The 1,013-nt window shown below is 16.2% G+C and overlaps 1 protein-coding gene across 1 annotated transcript; it reads right to left on the bottom strand.

Moving 5' to 3' along the window:
* Window positions 1–1,013, bottom strand: PGSY75_0006700B (putative membrane protein; the record flags this gene model as incomplete). The annotated part of the gene is made up of 1 exon (XM_018783202.1): window positions 1–1,013. A coding segment is annotated over one exon (1,013 nt), but the record flags the coding sequence as incomplete, so codon positions are not given.

The following is a 1,013-nucleotide window of genomic DNA, read 5'->3' as shown; positions in this document are numbered from 1 at the left end:
ATAATTATTATTATTATCATAATTTTGATTATTATCATAATTTTGATTATTATCATAATTATTATTATTATCATAATTATTATTATTATTATCATAATTATTATTATTATCATAATTATTATTATTATCACTTATATTTTCATTTATATGTTTTATTCCATTTTGTTTGCTTATTTGTTTACTTGATTTATTTATTTTTGTTGTCTTTCCTATATTCTTTTGTTTTTTATGATTTTTTGTTTTTTTTTTTTTGTTTTTTTTTTTTTCTCTTTTTTCCATTTTGTTTATTAATTTATTTATAATAGTATTATTATTATTTATGTGTGGAGTGTAATATGTTATTATTTTATTATTTTTTTTGTTCTTAACTTTGTTGGATTTATTTTGTTTCTTTTTCTTCATCCTAATAATTTCGAGTTTTATGTTTAAATTTTTAATATTTATATTATTGTTTGTGTGTTTATTTTTTGCAGTATTAATGAAATTATTGAAAAAAATATGAGCATTTTTATGTGTATCTGTTATATTAATAGAATCACTGAGTGTTATAAGAAAGTTGAATTTACCTCTATGGTCATAATTATTTTGAACATTATGATTATTAATATAATCATTATTAATATCATTATTATTAATGATATGATTTTTTTTGGATTCCTTTTTTGTTTCATGCTTTATATGATCTACTTTTTTTTTTTTTATATTTTGAAGGTTGGAATTCTCCTTCCTTTGAATATATACATCTTCTATATTTTTAAAAAATGTTATAAATTTATTTACGTTCAAATCAAAGTACGAAAAATTAAAAGCATTAGAAGAGTCTTTGTGTATATTTTTATTTGTGTCTTTAAAAACATTATTATTCATTATATTATATATATTATATATATTATATTTTGGTTTGACCCCTTGAATAACTTTAAAAAATTTATATATTAATTGAATAAAGAAATAAATAGAAAGAGTATTAGAATTGTAATAATAATAATTATTATTGTGATCATTTTGATCAT

The sequence above is a fragment of the Plasmodium gaboni genome, assembly GCF_001602025.1.
Source record: "Plasmodium gaboni strain SY75 chromosome Unknown, whole genome shotgun sequence".
NCBI classification, from domain to species: Eukaryota; Apicomplexa; class Aconoidasida; order Haemosporida; family Plasmodiidae; genus Plasmodium; species Plasmodium gaboni.
This window is presented reverse-complemented; position numbering and strand designations above follow the sequence as displayed.